Genomic DNA, 17,988 nt, shown 5'->3' on the forward strand with positions numbered 1-17,988 from the left:
TTAAGGCTTTTGAGTGGCAGATCAGCTGAGATTCATTCTGGATGAGGACTCAGAGGCTTCCAGTCTGAGGAAACAGGATCAGCTGGGGAACTGGCAAGAAGAGGTGGCTGTGGCTTGTTTTGCTTCTCTGATCTTCCAGCGTTCACCCCAATACCTGGCTCAGGTTTGTTTTTTATTAATAAGAACTTTTAAGATCCGTGCTACAATAATCAGTCAGCTTTAGAGAAATTCCTGTGGCCACAGCATAGAGACAGCATGCAGTGGAGAGCTCGGTGTGCGGCAGCTACACCAGGTGGTCTGGGGAAGAGGCAGATGGGAGCGAGCGCACTGGCTGGGGTGTTTAGCATAGGTATGGCATAGGCAGAATAAAGATATGGCTGTGGGGCTTGCGCACTGCGGGCAATGAGCACCTCAAACCATAGACCTGGAAGGCCTTTTAGACTCACTAGAAAAAAGCAGGATGGACAGAGCTGACCCCTACCCAGGCAGGTCTAGGGCTCCCCTTGGACATTTCCCACAGGCCTTCTTGTTACTTGTCTTGGGCATCTAAGTCAACTTGCATTTTGCTCTGTGAAAATGCTTTTCCCATCCTCCTCTTTAAGGTCTCTAACAGCCTCAGGGTTACTGTGTGCAAAATCCCACGGCTCAAATCCTTCTTTATCTTAACCTGGGAGAGCCTGAAGACTTGTAGCCAAAGGAGGTTTGGCATGGATGCCAGGAGCCTCCTCAAGGCATTTGTGCCCTAAGAATATCTCCATTTCTCTGTTTCTGCCTCAGCCCCAGCCAACCCCGTACACTGAGATATTCTGATTAATGTGGACTGAGTAGTGAGCCTCCCTCCCAGGACCGCAGGGGATACCTGCCAGGCAGCATGGGCAGACATTCTCCATCCTGCACTTCTACGAGCACCTGAGGTCTCTGTACCCCATGGTCTTCTCTGGACTAGCTGAGCTAGAGCTCAGGATGACAACTTAAGTCTCTCCAGCTCCGTCACCACTGACTCCTCACTCCCTCTTCACCAGGACGAACGCCTACCTTGTTATTTACTAGTTCCTAATATGCATTTTTGAACGTGTGCCAGCTTTCTCTGAGTGTGTCTGTGTGGTGTGTACACCCGGAGGTGAGGTACGTGTACCTCTGCACATATGGATGCCAGAAGAGACTGTTGGTACCCCACTCTGCTGCTCTCTGCCTTCCTTTGAGACAGGGTCTCTCACTATTCCCGGGCTAGACTGGTGGCCATCAATCCTCAGGGACCCTTTTCTAAGTGTGTCCTTTTAGAAGAACAACAGTTCTGGACCCAAGAGATGGCTCAGTACTTACGAGCAGGTACTACCTGTGCAGGGGACACACTTGGTTTCTAGCACCCCTTTCACCAGTAACTCCAGCTCCTGGGGGATCCAGTGCCTCTGGCCTCCTCAAGGCAGCTGCGCTCATGTGCACATACCCACACACGGACACGCAGACATACTCATCATTTAAAATAATCTTTGGAAAAACAATTTTGTTGCTGTGCTTGACCTTGGAGCAATTCGGCCTCTTCACACTTGCTCTGCGCATGTTTTATCTTAAAACGAATCTTATTATAAAACTTCCCCTTCTTATGACTTTGACTCCCTTGTCTTTTGTTCCTTCCTCGAATACAAAAACATATATGTCTTTTCATTGACTGTATTACATTATAAAATCCTTACTGTCTCTTTAAATGTTTAAGGCACAAAGAGTTGACATGTCTTTCTCATCCTGAATTTAATCATCTAATCTATAATCAGCTCTACACCCCCCTCTGAAGGAATGCACACATGTAGTGTTTACTGCCTTCTGCTCCCCCACAACAGGTGCTCTTACTTACACAGGCTCACATTTTAATCTAAAACTTCATTTTCACACCACTTCTCTTTCTAGATTCTAACTGTTAGCTTTTTGCAGCTTGGACAGAAATGCCCGAGAAAGACTACTTAATGAGGGGTTTTCCTGGGCTCCTGGCGGCGGAGGGCTCCGCCCATGGTTGCTCAGCCCTGCTGCTTTGAGCCTGAGGCCGAACATCATGGCAGGGGATGTGTGGTGGAGGTAAAAATGCTCTTCTCGGGGAGCCTGGCAAGGCAAGCCGACTTACCAATGTCTCCCTCTTAGAGGTGGCAGAGCTCAAATTCAAGCTGGTGATGAGGCACTTGTAGGGCACAAGTGTTAAAGGAAAAGGTGTTCTATTTCTCTCTCTCTCTCTCTTTTTTAAACTCACATCTATTTTATTTCCTGACCGTGAACTCTTACTGAACCTATTGGATTGGTACTAACCGGTTTCTCCCACAGCCTTCTCTGTCCTTTGGCCGCCATTCTGTGAACCCCCAGCAGGACCATTCCATGCACTCTCTATGTGGCGCCCCTCCCAGCAGCCCCAGGCCTGGAGCCGCTGTGCTATGGCTGCCTTCAGACTTAGTGCTGTTGACTTACAAAGTCCCTTGCCTTTGGCTGACCTGGAGAGGCCTTGGGTTGGGCACTCAGCACCCAGGGGCAGAGCATCCTTGCCTAGTCTCCAGGACTATTTCCTCATAGCTGCCAGCTCTTGTTGTCTGATTCCACAGTCTCAAGAATCCCAGTGAAGACACATGAGCAGAGAGCAGAGTGTGACTTTTAGAGCTGGAAGTGGAGGAGAGGAAGAGACAGGGAGAGGTTGGTTAACGGTCACAAAGTTTCTGTCAGGATGAGTGAGTCCAGCTGTTGTATATAGCACAGGAAGGTGGCTCTGGCTGACAGTACTGTAGTGTACATTCCCAACAGCTTCCAGGGAACTTCTGACTATCCCTCCATTGCTGTGATAAAACATGGTGACCAAGGCAGTCTGTAGAAGAAAGAGTTTATTTAGGCTTACGGTTCCAGAGGGTGAGTATCCATCATGGCAGGGAATTACAGCAGCAGGTGGTAGGCATGGCAACAGAACCAGAGCGCTCATATCTTGAACCACAAGTAGGAAGCACAGAGGCACACTGGGAATGGTACTCAGCTTTGAAACCTCCAAGCGTACTGCCAGTGACACACTTCCTGTAACTAAAGCCGCATCTCCTATTCCTCCCCAGATAGAGCCGTCAGCTGGAAACCAATTGTCCAAATGTCTGAGACCACGGGTGTCATCTCCTTCAGACCATCATAACCCCACCACAGATGATCATCCAAGGAACATGCTAAGGCTGTGACAAATTTGACATATATACCAACCATCCCATTTTACCCCACAGATACCCACAGCTCTGTGTCAATGAAAAATCATATATATTTCAAATAGACCCACCTGTATTGTCAGTGGAGGCAGGCAATCTCCACTTAGGCGGTTAGCTGTGCTTTTCAGTAATTAGGGTAAAAATTCTCTCCCTCTCTTGTGCCTCCGCTCTTCTTTTTCTTTTCCAACGAAGAGAAATTTATATAAATAACCCCATTGTGCACCCCAGGATTGGTAATGAGGCCATCCTGACTGAGACCTCCAGAAGTGACTCAGGGCAGGGCCTGGGCAGGGTCCCGGTGGGGCTGTGACCTGGGACAACTTGTGAACTAAGGAGAAGTACAGTTATAGCTTCTGGCCACCTACACAGCCCATTCTTATCCCTGGTGGCATCCCATAACTACACAAGACAATAAAACACAAACACCAGTCCCTGTGCCAGGACCAGGCCTGTCCTAGATGTTTGGTCTATCCAATCATATGCAGGTATCTTGGAATTTGATGTGTAGCCCAACGCGGACCCGAGTATCGGACTCTTCTGTGTGCTCTGCAGTCCAGCCCAGCATCTGTCCTGTTTAAATGTCCTTGTTAGGAAATAACGACAGTGTTGTCTCAGAACCAATAACAGGGCATTAACTTTTCATTTTGATGAAGTCCTTAGAGTGGAAGAGGGAGACGCGTTAAAATGAGTGAATTCAGCAAACACTTTCAGGGAGTGGAGACCAGAGCCCTCTCCTAATGGCATTCCCTGGCTGAGGTCTGGCGAACAGGGGCACGGGCGCCACCTTGTGGGCACATGAATAAGTGTGGGATTCCAGGGAGAACAGGTGAGGAGGAGGTCTTCCCCGGGTGGAGGATCAGGAACGATCTCCCAGAGAAAGCCATTACTTGTACAGGGACTAAAAACTGGCTGCCAAACACAGGGAGGCAGGGAGACACTATACACTCGGGCTGAAGGTAGCACATGCCACTCTGGATGAGGCAGCAGAGGGCAGTGATGCAGGTTGACTAGTAGTTGTTGGTGGTTACAGCATTTAGAGTGGATAACTAGAGTGTCAGCCAGAACTTGAGTGGTTCTGGCTGCTCCGGGAACCCAGAGAGAGAGCACTACCTAAGTTTAACTTCTGAAGCCAGTGCAGAGAGGTGTGGTAGCCACAGCAACCAATCCACAAGCCCAAGAAAAACTGGCATCCGTGCCAGCCAGCTAGCCGTTGGTTTAACCAGACAGAGCAAAGACCTTCTTTCGAGACAGGGTTTCTCTGTGTACCCGCACTGACTGGCTGTCCTGGAACTCACTCTGTAGACCAGGCTGGCCTTGAACTCACAGAGATCCGCCTGCCTCTGCCTCCCAAGTGCTGGGATTAAAGGTGTGTGCCACCACCACCTGGCCGGAACGAAGATCTTAATTCTAACCATTTCCATGAATAAATGCTATACCTCTTTAACGGATCTGAGACATAAGTTGTATCTGCAGATGTCCTCTGGATAATGAGGGTGCTGAGAAAGAATGACATGTCTCCCCATGACTCGAGGAAAAAAAGGGGGGATTCTTTGAACTCCTGAGTGCGCCCAACAACCAAATGCATGCCTGCATTGCATGGACCCCTGCATTCACGGGGGGGGGGGGGGGGGGCGGCCAGCATCAGACAAACAGATTTAAGTGTTATAAATGGCCTTTGCTTTTGCAAGCTTGCATGCCTTTTGTTTGTTTGGTTTTTCAGCTGGGAGATTATAAAAATGAGCACATACCTGCTTCTGAACAACTCTTTAATGATCTTTTTTATGGTTCTGTTCTCCTATTGATCACTCTCTTCTTGGGGGTATTTAATCTAAAGCCGGGGCCAACATTTATCTCAACATGCCAGCCTGCATACTGAGCCTCTCGCAGAATGATAATGAGCATAGAGCTCGCAGAGAAATGAAGTCCATGGGTCCAGAGTGGAGCTGGTGAGCTCTGAAGTTAGCAACTTTGGACTGAACTGAAGCAGGCAAATGCAGGCATAGAATCCGACACCAGCAGGCACATCTGTGTGTGTGTTCCCATCTGGATCCACCACCAGCCAGAGGGCAGGAGGTGCGACCCTCATCCATAGATCAGGAAACAGGTCATGTTCTGAGTTAGATCTCTACCATGTGCAGCCTCCTGATGCCCAAGTAGGTCCTGGGGGTCAGTGACCTGCCTACCCACAGCTCCCTGCATGGATCTGCCTGCTGAAATAATCAAAGGGCTAACCTGATTCATCTAAACAAATCAGTTGACCTCTGAGTCACCTTCATTGTGTTTCTCGGTGAAGACACATAACATTGACGGGGTATTTATGGTGTTCTGCTAGGTGCTTTTCTGCTACATCTTAAGAAGAATTTCATTTTCTCTGCAGAGAAAAAAAAATAGAGGCTCAGAGATCAAAGACGAGGGTCCATTGGCTGAAAGTGGAGATGTGGGATTTGAAGCAAAGTGGGAAGCCTGCCTCTGTACCCACAAGGACATAACCGATTCCCTGCTCTTAATCACTTAATCCCCATACAAGTTACCGATTGCGTCTAGTATTAGGTTTATATGTTGAAATGAGGAAGATGAAACTCGCAAAATGTTGAGTGAATTAAATGGGAAAGCACACAGAGCGCCTGAGAATGCCTGCTAAATGCTCAGCAAATAACATGTAATTATTGAGCTGGCTGGATTTCAAAGACATAAGGAAAATATAGGTTTCCCATATTCTTACTTCTGAATAAATGACTTATTGGATTGATACCCTCAAGGAATATTCTATTATATAAACAGAGCAGCTGGAGTTGAAGTGATATGTGCCCTGGAACCTGCCCCTCCACCTCCAGTCCCATGGATCCTCCCGCTTTACCACTGTCTTGCCCCGCCCCCTCACCAGCTGCACCAGAGTTAGTTCCCGGATTGTGAGCACCCAGATGTGCATAGCTGCTGGCCCATTTCCACTTCACACAGCCATGGCTGAGGTAATTTGTGAGCTGAGGTGCCCTGTGTGCATCTCTATAAAGCACCTTGCTCGGCAAATGGGTAACAAGTGAGCAGCAGGCTGCCATTTGACATACCACTTTGCCTGTAACACCGCCCTGCCCACAACAGCTGAAGTTCTCTCCTAGAGACACACACGTACCTCCAGTGACAGTCACATTACATCAACCCAAGACTGAAGCCCTAAGTTGGTTTCTCAACCCTGGGCTAGCAGACACCACGAGACACATGGATCCACTCTGAGAGCATTCCAGGACTTTCTACATCATACAGAGCTTGCATGCATGGAAAAGAGCCTGCTTGGATGACAGATGGCTCCAAAGGAGCAAGGAGGTCATTCTACTTTCTTATAACATTTCCACTCGGGAAGCAAGTAAATGTCTTGGTGTTGCCTGCTGCATTGGCTTTGGTGACCATTTGATTCAAGATGTCTCCCAGTTTTTTAGAGTGCTACCTACCAACAAAGGGTTTATCAAACCAATTAGCCCAAGAGGAATTCCTTACTGACAAGTAACAAGATGAAGCAGAGAGCCTACCCACAGGAGGAGAGCTCCAGGGAACTGCCCAGGGTCACCCCTTGGTCTCAGCTCTTACCATGTCCATGGCCATCATGTGCAAAAGCTTCCTAAAAGGCTCACCCAGCCGTGGGCAGGCAGGGGGCCCTCTGAGACAGGATAGCCCTCAGCCACTCTTATGTCAGGGACCAGGCGTTACAGTTTCTGTCCACATAGAGGCTGCCTTCCTGTCATGGGAAGGCAATGGAGGGAGTTTGAGTCACAGCAAGAAGTGTCCTCTGGCTGTGATGTGCAGGAACTTAGCAGTATGGCCAGTTATGCTGGAGACCAGGCTAGCTTAAGCTAGGGGGTTAATGAAGGTGTCTCTGCGAAGATGGCCTGCGTGCAGAGATCAGATGGATGGGGGGGGGGGGACAGGACACACAGCCTTTCCGATAGCAGCATTGGTGGGTCTGTGAGGTGAGGTCAGGCTGTGGTGGGGGGACTGAAGGAAATAGGACCCTGAGATCTAGCAGAGAGGGCAAGGCTAATAAAACAGGAAGTAGCAGGCAGGTGAGACCCTGCCAGTGGAGGCAAGAGTGGCCTCTGAATACCTGTGAGCAAAGGGTCACCAAGAATCCAGTTTTAAGGATCACTTCTGCTTCTGCTCTGGGGTAAAGGAGGGACCACGGAGGGCCAAAGCCTTCTGAGATGGGGCAGGAAGCCTGAGCAGGCGCTATGACTGACTTCTTCACTGCCAGTCACTCCAGACTCCACAGCCCTCCACCAGGACAGTGTCCCCACCATGCACCCACTCAGACCCGTCAGTCAGGTCACGGCATTCTCCCCTCCACTGTGCACACTCCCAAGCCTGCACAGCTGGTCTTCTGGCTAACGGGCAGCTCTAACTACCCACAGGGGACCTGTTTTCTAAATGTAAATTACAACGCAAAGGATAATACAAACTACATCAGTTAAAGCCAAACCAAACTTAGATTTAACACGTCGGTTAGCACATCACACAACAGAAAAGGCGTTACCATCTAAATGTCTGCTGACTTATGACCACAAAATGAAATGGCTCCTTCAAATGTTACGTCCCTGATGACTGTGGTATTTAAGGCCACCTCTCACCTCCTAACTTCCCACCCTGCTTCACCTCCCCAGATGGCCGCAGAGGCCCAGTCTCAGCTACCATTTACATTGTACCTGCAGACATACTTCTAATCACACTAGTCACCTATGTGAAATATGCCAGACTCTCCACAAACCACGGAGGATCGGACCCATCACCACTCAGTCCTGACAATGTGACCCCGGCCCTTCCCCTAAGGATGACTCATGTGCCATCTATTGTTCCCAAAATGTGCCCCATTGAGATTGATCCCTGTTTGCGCTGGGCTAGCGGAAGAAGGTGACTGTCAAGTGTCCCCTCTTCCTCTACACCTGTCCTGAGTCTGGCCCAACAGCCATTCTGTGTACTCTAAACTTAACTCCAAACATACTTGCTTTTCTTTGTTTTTTTTTTTCAGCCCTTGTAATTAAGTTGTCCATTCATTCATTCATTCATTCATTCACTCATTCACTTACTTATTTATTTACTTATTATTTTAACTAATGCCATCTTTCACCCAGAAGTAAGAGGTGATCCTGCCAGGAGAACTGGTCCATCGACTCCTAGTACGCTCACCCCAATTCCCTCGCCTTTAGACTTTCAAAACCTTCCCTTCCCTCCTCCTCTCACTCCTCCTGTACCCTCGCCCCCAGCCCCCAACCCCGCTGTTTGAGACAGTATCTCCTACAGTTCAGACTAGCCTCAAACTTGCTACATAGTCAAAGTTGGCCTTGAACTTCTGAGCCTCCTGACTCCATCTCCCAAGTGATGGGATTACATGCATGTTCTACCATGCCTAACTGAGAGAGAGAGAGAGAGCGTGCACAAGACACACACACACACACACACACACACACACACACACACACACACACACGGTGGGGGAGGAAGAGGGAAAGAAACGATATTTTCCTGCTCTCGAAACTGCCACCACCGTTCCAGCCCCACACCCATTCCCCACCCACTTCCCCTAAAGGTCTAGGATGGGCCTCAGAGTCCAGGAACTCTGTCACCTAGGAAGATAAGCCCAATGGTCAGAAAAAGTTAAGTGTCCATGGAAACTACAGTGCGAACAAACTCAATTCCTAAAACCAGAACTTGCCCTAAGTAACATGACCGGAGTTGAAAGGACCTCAGGGGTCATCCTATTCTTGTGTCTCCCAGTGACATCTCATCTAGACCTTCTTGGCTCCACACACCCACAACACCTGATACCCCTGTCCTGCCCAAACCTCTCCACTTCTTTCACAGACCAAACATTGCTGTCTGCTCTACTGGAAGCCAACTTTCCTCTACGCTGCTGACAGTTCATTCTTACCGAGTTTAGCCCCTTTATACTGTTTGTGTTCCTGGCTCTCAAGCTCAAAATTCATCATCAACCACAACATGAAGTGTTTAACTGCCAGAAGCACCATTTATTTCCCCGTCCTTTCTCTCAGCCACCACGTTCACGGGTGCACCCCAGGACCTTCATCTTCTCTGGTCCTGTCTCCCAGGATGCAATCCCAGGCAGCTGTCACTCTCCCTTAATGAACCTCTCCTTTCTAAGGATTTCCACATACCCATGGTCATTGGACTCCAGGGAATTCAGAGAACTTGCAGATATCTACGAAGCCATTCCTATAAGTCATGCGTGAGGAAACACTCCATGGTTACATCTCACTTGTGTCAGTCACGAAACATCTAAAACATCAGTAGTGAACCTGGGATATCACTTCATGGACCTCCGCTTTTGTGTACAAACACATTCATGCAGTAGACTCAGGAGCCACACTTGGCCTGGGAATCCCCAAAGTGTGGCTTGTGTCTGTCTCAAACCCTCAAACTTGTGGAATGTACACCAACTTCAGCTGATGAGCGCCAGAATTGTAGCACATGCTGGTGGGTTTTTACCAGAATAGTGTCCACTGCATCCCAGTCACTCACCTAGGAACTGTACCTGGCGTTATTAACTGAGCACAGTGCCCTGCTTGCAGCCTCTTAGAGTTATTGCTGTGGGATGGTCTGTATGTCAAATTACTCTGACTGGTCAATAAATAAAACACTGATTGGCCAGTGGCTAGGCAGGAAGTATAGGTGGGACTAACAGAGAAGAGAACTGAGAGAACAGGAAGGTGGAAGGAGACACTGCCAGCCACCGCCAGGACAAGCAGCATGTAAAGATACCGGTAAGCCACAAGCCACGTGGCAAGGTATAGATTTATAGAAATGGATCAATTTAAGATATAAGAACAGTTAACAAGAAGCCTGCCACGGCCATACAGTTTATAAGTAATATAAGTGTCTGAGTGATTATTTTATGCGTGGGTTGTGGGACTGCAGGGCTTGGTGGGACCTGGAGAGAAAACTCCAGCTACAAGTTATTGCTAAAGTACATGCAAACATTAAGAATTTAGCATAAATATGATAAAAATATATTTATGAAAAATTGTTAATATAAAAAGGACATGTAAACAAGTGTATGTAAAAAAATAATTCAGTGTAAGGCTCTCAGCATCAAGTTCTGACATTAAGCAAATCTGGACCCCTGGCTGGGCTTCAAATCACCTTCAGCTCAGCTCTTTCAGGCTATGTTTGTTGCTGACATTTCTGTGGAAGTGGCCAACATGAGACTGTCACTTGAAAGTAATTCCCTGCCCACAAAGCAGGGCTAAAAACGTGGCCTGGGCTGCCTCTCTTTGAGTCAGTTGTCAGATGCCAGAGTTATTCTGGGAATAGAAGCCGGAGGCACAGCCCAGTAGAAATACTCCAGGGTTGCCTGTGGGCTTGGCAGAGCACTGGACACCTGAAACCAACAGCAAGCCACAGCGGAGTTTCCTCCAGTGCCTTCCCTCCATCTCCTCGGGATGTTAACTTAAGGAGTGATGATTAGGAAGTTTTGGGAAATGCCCTCATGGATCAAATCCATTTTTTTTTTCCAGAGTTGAGGGCCAAACCCAGGGCCTTGCACTTGCTAGGCAAGTGCTCTACCACTGAGCTAAATCCCTCACCCTGCCAAATCCAATCCTTACATCTCTCATTAACATTGTGCACTCAATGATAACTTCAAAGCAGTGTCTCGTGTTATCTGACAGCAGCTTTTTAGCATCGGGAAAGTCCAGTATAACAATAAAAAGGGAGTCCAAATGCTGTATAAATGACACCAGGCAGAAGCACCGCTCTTTTGTGTCTGGAACTCACATGAACTTCAGTGATGGGCTTCACAGAAACACCAACAGGTTGGGTTCTGAGGACTGCTGCCTAGCATGTTCTAACCCCCAAAGCAAGACTGTACACAACTGTTACATGTTTTACGTTTTTTTGTTTTTGTTGTTTTTGGTTTTTCGAGACAGGGTTTCTCTGTGTAGCTTTGCTATTTTCCTGGAATTCACTTGGTAGCCCAGGCTGGCCTCAAACTCACAGAGATCTGCCTGGCTCTGCCTCCAGAGTGCTGGGATTAAAGGAGTGCACTACCGCCCACCCGGGGATTCACATTTTCTTAACTGGCTTTATAAATATTAGAGAGACCCAAACTCTCACATTCCACCATCACAGAGCCATTTGAACACAATGCGCTGCAGGATGTGCCCTTTGGCTTTCTTCTCTCACTCCAGATATTCTCATTCACACATATTTATTCACTCACTCGCATATCCATTCTCTCCTCTCCCTTCATTTCTGTCTCTCCCTCCCCTCCCCCACCACCTCTCTCCTCCCACCCCTTCACCCTTTCTCTCCATGCTAATGTAAAATCGAGGGGGGACGCACCACATGGATCCAAGGGCCTGAGAATTCTGCTCCCTGTACCCGTGGAGACTACATAATCAAACTCTAATCCAAGATGAGCATTTTGAAGTTTCAGAATGAGGGCAGACTTCTTCAGATCTAGATGCATTATCTTACCAACCAGATCACCTGCAGTTCTGGGCTTCCCAAAATACCAATCATGCACTGAAAACCAAGATGCAAAGCAAATGCAAATGGGGAGTGAAGCTTTTTTGAGGGTGACATGTTGTTGTTGGTTTTACTCTTTTGGGGGACCCACCACCCAGCTCCCAAATAAATCACCCACGGAGTCTTATTCTTACTTATGAATGCCCGGCCTTAGCTTGGCTTAGCTTCTAGACAGCTTTTCTTAAATTATTTCATTTACCTTTTGCCTCTGGGCTTTACCCTTTTCTTCTATTATCTTACTTTCACTCTTACTCCGAGCTGGCTGTGTAGCTGGGTGGCTGGCCCCTTGTGTCCTCCTCTTTCTCTCCCTCTTTCTCCTTTTTCTCCCAGATTTCTCCTTCTATTTATCCTCTCTGCCTACCAGCCCCACCTATCCTTTCTCCTGCCTAGCTATTGGCCGTTCAGTTCTTTATTAGACCAATCAGGCATTTTAGACAGGCACAGTAACACAGCTTCACAGAGTTAAACAAATGCAACATTAAAAAAAAAGTAACACACCTTAAAATAATATTCTACAACATTGACACTGCATTCCTATTTTAAAGTAAGACTACCAAGAAAACAACTAGATCATACTTTGTTATGATATGCATGTTTCATTGTGACTTGAAAATGTATTGAGATGTGCAGAAAAATCCAAATAATGACTATGTCATAGAGAAAAAAACAATCCCCATAGTATTCAGCAGTGAGAACATCTCTCAGGTCTTGCAATGAGAGCCCACTACGCACAAACCCATATGCCTTCCTTGAATTTCAGAAATATCAATTTGGAAACAAATGCTAGGAATTATCCAAGCTGCTCCTGCCTTGACACTGATCATACAAGACAATGTGTATCCTGAAAACTTTCTGGGGAGTGGCCCTGAAACAGGCTCCAGGGAAGTTCAGAGCCAAAGGTCTGTTAGCTGGCTTCTGTAGCAATCCTGGGTCCTCACTTGGGTGTCCAGCGCCGCCTCCTCTCCTTTTGTTTACCAAGGTGTGACACTGGGGGAAGGCAGGCAGTGGCCTTTCTCACCACAGGAGGACACTGCATCCCAAACAAGTAGAAGGACAAATGTTCTGCTCTAGCTTATATCATAGTCAACAAAGATGCTCAATTTCCAAACATGCATGATGTTTAGCCTTGTAGTTTCAGAGCCATGGATGGGACTGGATGGGAAAGGACTCTTCTATGAACCCTCAGGATCAAGTAACTGACTGTGGATGCCCAACCCCAAATGATATATCTGCAGTGCAACCCGACACCTAAGAGAAAATTGCAGAAGAAGGGGCAAAGAAAAGATAGCCAGAGCCAAAGGCCCGGATTGCCTGCTATTAGAGTTTTCCCTGGACATGGCGGGGAAAATGGACCTGTGAACTCTCAACAATATAGTTGCCTGAACAAGACCAACAATGATGATAACACCAGCTGACATGACAATGTAGATGGAAGAATTCCATGTGGCTCCACACCAAAGTTTCCTCATTGATTGTCCAAACCCTGATCCTCAGTCCAGGGCATATGTACATACAGGCAATGCTAAATGGACTTGGTATGTTGTATATTCATGTCTGCATATATGTGCATATGTATATACATGTAACGAAAATTAAAGAAGTGGTCATGAATTGGGGGCCACTGGAGGAGCTGGAGGGGACAAAGGAAGTTGGGGGCCACTGGAGGAGCTGGAGGGGACAAAGGAAGGGGAGGGAATGACATGGATGAAGTTCTCAAAAATTTTATGTCACACACAAAGGAAGGAAGAATCCTCAGGCTCACCCAAGTATGGCTCTCCTGCTTCCTAATTGCTCCAGGTAAATGCTTTAGCTGAAGTGCCAGCATAGTTTTGGGGCTTTAAGAACTAAACCCAAGGTTATGGAGAGATCAAGGCATGGAGAGTAGATCTGAGCCACGGGGCAGGAACAAGGGATCTAGACTAGCTGAGGGGTCAGAGACCACAGAAAATATCCTCAAATTTATGCTCTTTTGTAGCATGTAAAATACGGACCAAAAGTCATTTTCTTTTCCCATGATGCCTTGTGACAGATACACCATGCAGCCATCTGTGAGATCATCCTCAATTTCTAATACTCTTTACAATCTTATTCCCTCAAAAATTTTTAGTAGCAGAATAAAAGCAGCAAGTCCAGTTTAGAGCAGAGTATTTGTACCAACAGAAATTTTGAGCACAGAGGTTCTGACTGTGGGTGGGAAATACACACGAAAGAACTGGGAGAGCCCCGGCTGACCGACAGTGCTGGGAAAGGACGCGATCAATTCTGAATCTTTCCGACTTTCATCTGGTCAGTTGTAGATGGCAGTGACTGCCTTCCATCTAAGCCTCATGCTCCGAACCCCATCCCAGCATGAGTCCCTTCGTGATAAAGCAATATTTGAAAACTTATGGTTTACACAGCTCTAATTTGACTCGGTTGGTTGGCCAGCATATAAAACCTTTAAAATACAGTTCTATTCAACCAGCAATGCATATGTAGAAAACCAGAATCCAATTTTAGGTTTTAGCTATTTATTAATAAACCACTAAATTTGCCAATAAACTTTAAAATGACTTGTCAACTTTAATTCATTACTAAATTTATCAATAAACATGATATATTGTAACACATCAACCAGCCTTCTAGATAGAGGCACCAAAAGGTTTTAGCTGAGAGACTCGAGAGAGGTAGGAGCCATGACTCCATTATTCTAAATCCTTCATGCCCAACTCAATACTGATACAGGAACGTTTTTCAGATAAAAGGATAGAAAGGGATGACTATTTTCTAACCATGTCCAAAATCAATTTCAACTTAAACTGTCAAAGAGCCTAGTTTGAATATTCAAATATGTCCTCTGATGAATGAGGTACATTCCAGAGCTTTATGCAACTTGGTCCTTTAAAGCTTCCCTCTAGGAGCATCCTAAGTCTCACCCAACAGGATCAAACGCCCCATGCATACTGCTCACCTGCCATGTCAATGGCAAAAGGCCTGTCTTCTCTCCACCCGGTGTACCAGCCGACAACTTTGCCATTTTTCACCAATGGACGTTCATAGCGTCGCCCGCCAACTAGGCCCACAGGCCAGACGGAGACCTTGCGGGTGGTCCTCATCTGCAAAAGGGGAAAGAGATCTGCGTGAGTTTTGTTCATGTGTCATGACCTACGTTCGAGGAATGGAGCTACCATGGTTTCAGAACTTTAAGGTTTCCAAACAGAATCTCCTACCCTAGTTCACTGTCATTGGCCCAAGGCCTAAGGGAAAAGAACTCACTGGGTGTAGTGGAACATGCTTTTCATCCCAGTACTTGAGAGGCAGAGACTGGTGGACCTCTGTGAGTTCGAGACCAAGCAGAGCTACATAGACCCTGTCCCAAAAGAAAAAAAGAAACTATAAACTAGGTGCCAATGCCCAAATATCACATATTTGAAATCTACCTGGGATAATTAAATGTTTTCCATTTGTCTCAAAATTGAATCTTTAAACTTCCTGTCTTCTAAAATGAGTCACTTTATTCCCAGAAAACTTGATGATTCAATAAGTGATGTCACTCAGAATGACTTTCTCCAAAGTTTTCATTTCTGTAGACACATACCTTGCCTGGGAGGTAGAGGAAGGCAGATCTCTGGGAGTTCAAGGCAAGCCTGGTCTAAGTAAAGGGCAACATAGTGAAACCATGTAAAAAAAAAAACTGCAAAAGAAAAATGCCAACTCACCAACAGAGGCAAATTTATCTTGATAACAATAGACTTCCTGGCAGAAACCCTGACTGCTCCAGAAGCATGCCATGATGTAGGTCAGGCCTTGAAAATAGACATACTTGACAACTAAGATTATGCCCAGCAAAATTATCTTTTTAAAGTGATGAGGAAATAAAGACCTTCTAAGACAAGCACAAACTAAAAAATAAATAAAGGTGGCAGCACACTGCAGAATAAACTTAGAGGAATTGTGTACAAAGGGAAATAAGATACTAACAAGGGACAGAATAAATTTCATGAGGAAAAGATAAACAAATAAAAGCCTGTAACAAATTAATCATCATTTTGGCAGACCAGAAAAACTTTATGATAGATAACAGAAGATGAACAAATTACATTTGAACCAATTGAAAAGGACACTAGTACAAGAATCAGCAAGTTCTGCTCAATAACAGCCTAATGTAAATACATTTAACTTTCCCCCTTAAAAGATGAAGATTAGCTGGTTGGTTAAAAAACAACAATAACAAAAAGAAAACCAACAAACAAGAGCTGACTCATGGGTAATGATGAACTGAAAGGAAAGGGTTGGAAAATTATGTTCCAGACAAAGGGAAACTAAACACAAGTCAGAAGGTGACACCTGACAACAAACCATACTCATGTCTAACAGAGTAAGCTTGAAGGGAAAATTTGTCAGACAAGATAAAGAAGCAATAATCCATAAAAGACATAACAATTACAAATATACATACCAAACATTGACATATTGAATTTTGCAATACATGCAATTGCACATAAGGGCCAGATGAGTCCAGATGTCCATAATCATCAGTGACTGAATAACTGTCTCCAAATAGGTCATTCGGAAAACAAGCAACTTTGGGGTTAATTGCACCGTAGATGAAATGGACTTCAGAGACATCTACTGAACATTCTGTCAGAGTGCAAACTATAGGTTTTTTTTTTTTTTTTTTCCAGCATCCCATGGGACTTTCTCTAAACAGAAGATGGTTTAGGCCATAACACAATCTTAGTTACTTTATCATTTCTGTGATCAAATGAGCTGACAAAAGCGACTTAAGAGAGAAAGGCTTTACTTTTATTTTGGCTTACAGTTCCAGGGAGTTGTAGTCTACCATGACACTAAGAATAACTGGCGTCAGGCAGGGGAGGCAGTGTGGTAGGCGCAGGAAGTACGTCCACACTTGGGAAGCAGAGGGAATCAGGAAGTAAGGCTGGGTCATAAGACCTCAAGGTAGTTCTCAATAAGTCACGGCAAGGCTCCACCTCTTAAAGATTCTAAGATCTTCCCAAACAATGCCACCAGCTAGGGACCAAGTGTTCACATACATGAGCCTATGCGGGACATTTTACGTGTCAACTGTAAAAGTCAGTCTTAAATTCCTAAGAATGAAACTCACTTCTTTTGTATTATCAGATAATATTAGACTAAAACTAGGAATAAATAGCAAGAGAAACTATAACAAAATGTGGAGATTGAACAATATGCTCTTGAATGATCAGTGAGTAGATCATTGGGAAATCAGGGAGGCAATTACAGCTTCTTAGACTGAAATTAAAATGGAAACAAACCAATTCCAACCTTTGGGACAAGCAAAGAGATTTTTTTTGTGAAGAGATTTCTAAGAAGAAATTTTGCAACTATGAATGCTTACACGACAAACAGCAACGATACAGACAGATAACTTAATGATTCACCTAACGCTGTAGCAAAACAAGAATAGACCAAACACCACATGAGTAAATGGAAAGAAATAATAAACATCAGGGTAGAAATGAATCAAATGGAGACTAAAAGGACAACATAAGGAATCAATGAAACAAAGAGTTGGTTCTCTGAAAACATGAACGAAATTGTCCAACATAAGCCAAGGGAAGACCCAAATGCTTATAGATTTTGAAAGGGAACATTAGAGTAGATACCAATGAAACCCAGAGGATCATTAGGGAACACTTCAAAAAACATGTTCCAAAAACATGGAAAAACTAAAAGGAACAGATGAATTCCTAGTCCTATATGATCTATCAAAACTAAATCAAGAGGATGCAAACAATTTACACAGCTATGTAATGAGCAATGAGATTGAAGCCATAAGTTTCTCAAGAAGATAAAGCCATGGTCAGGCCAATTCATTACTCATTCTACCAGACCTTTGACAAATTCCAACATCTCTTCATGATAAAATTCCAGAAGAAAAAGTAATAGAAGGAGAATATTTTAATATTATAAATGAAAACCTTACAGCATCATTACACTGAGTGAGGAAAACCTTCAAGTATTTCCTCTAAAATCAGGACTGAGACAAAATATCTACCTTCTCCCCCTTTAATCAATAAGTTGATTATTGTTCTAACTTTTAGAACAGTAAGGCAATGGAAAGAGGTGAAATAGGAAAATAGGAAAGGAAGGACTCAATATTCCTATTTGGAAAAGGCTTAAAAGATACTAAAGGCCTCTCCAAAAAACTCTTAGTTTAAGAGTTTTAATACTTTTACCTAAGTACCAAAATACAAAATTCTTGGTTAGGGTTACTATT

At 45.3% G+C, this 17,988-nt stretch overlaps 1 protein-coding gene across 1 annotated transcript in view; it reads right to left on the bottom strand.

Moving 5' to 3' along the window:
• The window catches only part of B3gat2 (beta-1,3-glucuronyltransferase 2), an 80,439-nt gene that overhangs the window by 14,181 nt on the left and 48,270 nt on the right, over window positions 1-17,988 (bottom strand). Inside the window, exon 2 of the mRNA XM_028868001.2 lies at window positions 14,695-14,839. Within this exon, the coding sequence (XP_028723834.1) occupies window positions 14,695-14,839 (145 nt within the window). The remainder of the gene's footprint in view (window positions 1-14,694; window positions 14,840-17,988) is intronic.

This window comes from Peromyscus leucopus, chromosome 16_21, assembly GCF_004664715.2.
Source record: "Peromyscus leucopus breed LL Stock chromosome 16_21, UCI_PerLeu_2.1, whole genome shotgun sequence".
Classification (NCBI taxonomy): Eukaryota; Metazoa; Chordata; class Mammalia; order Rodentia; family Cricetidae; genus Peromyscus; species Peromyscus leucopus.